Source organism: Momordica charantia (assembly GCF_013281855.1).
Source record: "Momordica charantia cultivar OHB3-1 chromosome 8 unlocalized genomic scaffold, Mcharantia_2.0 BLBB01000008.1, whole genome shotgun sequence".
Classification (NCBI taxonomy): Eukaryota; Viridiplantae; Streptophyta; class Magnoliopsida; order Cucurbitales; family Cucurbitaceae; genus Momordica; species Momordica charantia.
In genome coordinates, this window is record NW_028275166.1 from 14,978,191 (window position 1) to 14,980,261 (window position 2,071).

Here is a 2,071-nt window from a genome sequence, read left to right on the forward strand (position 1 = left end):
TGAAAGGTTTGTTTTTTGAGGGAAAGCATGAAGTATTTTGAAATTTTATTTATTGATGACTTTAACGTCACGAAAAAAATATAGGATTTTATGATAGTTAAAAATGTGACAAAAAGTGGAGGCGCGATTTTCACAAGAAAAAATATTGATTTACATATTTTTTTCGTTATTTATGACGTTATTAAATCGTACCTAAATTCAAGGATTCCATGACACTTAAAAAATATCACAAACAATTTAGGTGGGTTTTTTACCGGAAAAGACAGACATTTATGGTTTTTTTTATTATTTGTGACGTTATTTAAACATCAACCAGGAAAAAAAAATAAATAAATAAAAAATTCCATGGCATGGGCGTTTTTGTCTGCTAATTATTTTTAAAAAAAGTAAAGAATAAATATTTTTTTCTCTCTCTCTTTTATATGTTTCTCCTACCCGAGAGATTCCAAAACAGAAGTGCAAGCATAATTTTTTTTATAAGTCTCGAGACACTTTAATTTATTCATAAATCCTTCACAAACTCGGGAGTAATTATTTAGAAACATAAAAACTTTGATAATGCCCCAGAGAACATGGAGGAGGCATTTATCACAGAGTACAACTCATGAGTTCTACTCTTCAGATATAGCCTTCACAGTGTTCCACGAATTCCAAACGAAAGAGGCACCACATTTATTGGCGTTTAAGGGGCAGTCCTCAAAAACAGAAGCATCCTTCTTGAAACACAGAGATATTTCATGCAATTGCGATGCTCCAGTCCTGCTGTTGTAGTTGCATCGAACGGCTGGCGTCTTTCCAGTTTTTGCTCTAATTGCTGCATACACTTGATCCCTTGTGTATGTTCGTCCGTTGGGTGTAATTTGGTTGTTACTCAGAATAACTTGGAGATTGTTATGAATATATGCATCCATTCCAAATCCGAAATATTCTTGCTGGTCATAAAATGTTGATTCGCTGCATGTTCCATGCTTGTCCCACTCGTGTTGCCACAGCCAAAAGTTGTCGCCTGTCGCTACGTTTGGCCAAATTTCGCTGATTCCGGGTTGTAGTCCGCTGATCTGGAGACTCAATAAATTTTTTTAAAAATAGGGTTTACTGTTTAATGTTAGGGTGTTTTTTTTCAACTGGTTCTCACTATTTTCATATACAATAGTTACACGATATCAACGACTAAATGAACCAAATTTAAAGAATATGTAGAGCCCGTTTATAACATTCTCGTCTCTTGTCTTTATTTCCTTTTTTTTAATAAAGAAAAATAGAATGGCACGACTCCTAACAGACACAGATCCAAGAATTCGAATGACAAAAGAAGAAATTTGTTTTTGTTGTTTCTAAAATTTGTTTACAATTTTGAGATTGTTCATAAAAAATTAGTAACAAGAAACATAAATAGTTTGTCATAGATTTAAATTTCTTAATAAAACTGAAAACGAGAAACAAGCTAGATATGGGAACACATAAATATACCTGATTCCTATCGAAGGGACTACCGGAACATTGGGTTGGATAGCCATCGTATAGGCTGGGCCACACGCCATGGATACTGAATCTATTACCTGGGGCTTGAAAGCATGCAGGCTTATTATAATCACTGCAAGTAGCTGGTTGCCATTGAATCACAACCTGCAAGTAGTCAAACTCGTTGAGTCCCTCACAAATTGCTACCAATACCAACATACTTAAAACCAACACAATAATTTCTCTCTGCGCCATTTCTAAAGGTTTTACAGATCTTAGTAGCTCGTGAGTGATCTAATAAGCGAGTGCTATTTATACAGCTAGTTTCTACATAGCCCATTTTTCGTTCTCTCTTTCTATATAATTTAAATATTTGTGTTACATACCAGTTTGTCTTTTGTTCTTTTGGATAACTACAAAAAGGGGCCTACAAAAGATGGATTAGCGTTTTGTAATATGATTAATAAATCAACCCTTTTCAGATAAAATATATATAAATATATGATTAATGAAAACATATTCACATGTGCAAAAAAACAAAAAGTTGCATGTCATAATTTTAAAGATATTGACAAAAGTAGTGGGTAAGGGGTTCATATATGGACCGCAT

The 2,071-nt window shown here is 33.7% G+C and overlaps 1 protein-coding gene across 1 annotated transcript; it reads right to left on the minus strand.

Annotated features, from left to right (window-relative positions):
• Positions 1–436: 436 nt before the first annotated feature.
• LOC111018138 (ribonuclease MC-like) lies at positions 437–1,746 on the minus strand. The gene is made up of 2 exons (XM_022294101.2): positions 1,471–1,746; positions 437–1,058 (listed from the first exon to the last, which is right to left on the minus strand). Exons 1-2 carry the CDS (start codon positions 1,714–1,716, stop codon positions 612–614), a joined length of 693 nt encoding a protein of 230 aa, XP_022149793.1. The 5' UTR covers positions 1,717–1,746; the 3' UTR covers positions 437–611.
• Between the last annotated feature and the right edge of the window lie 325 nt (positions 1,747–2,071).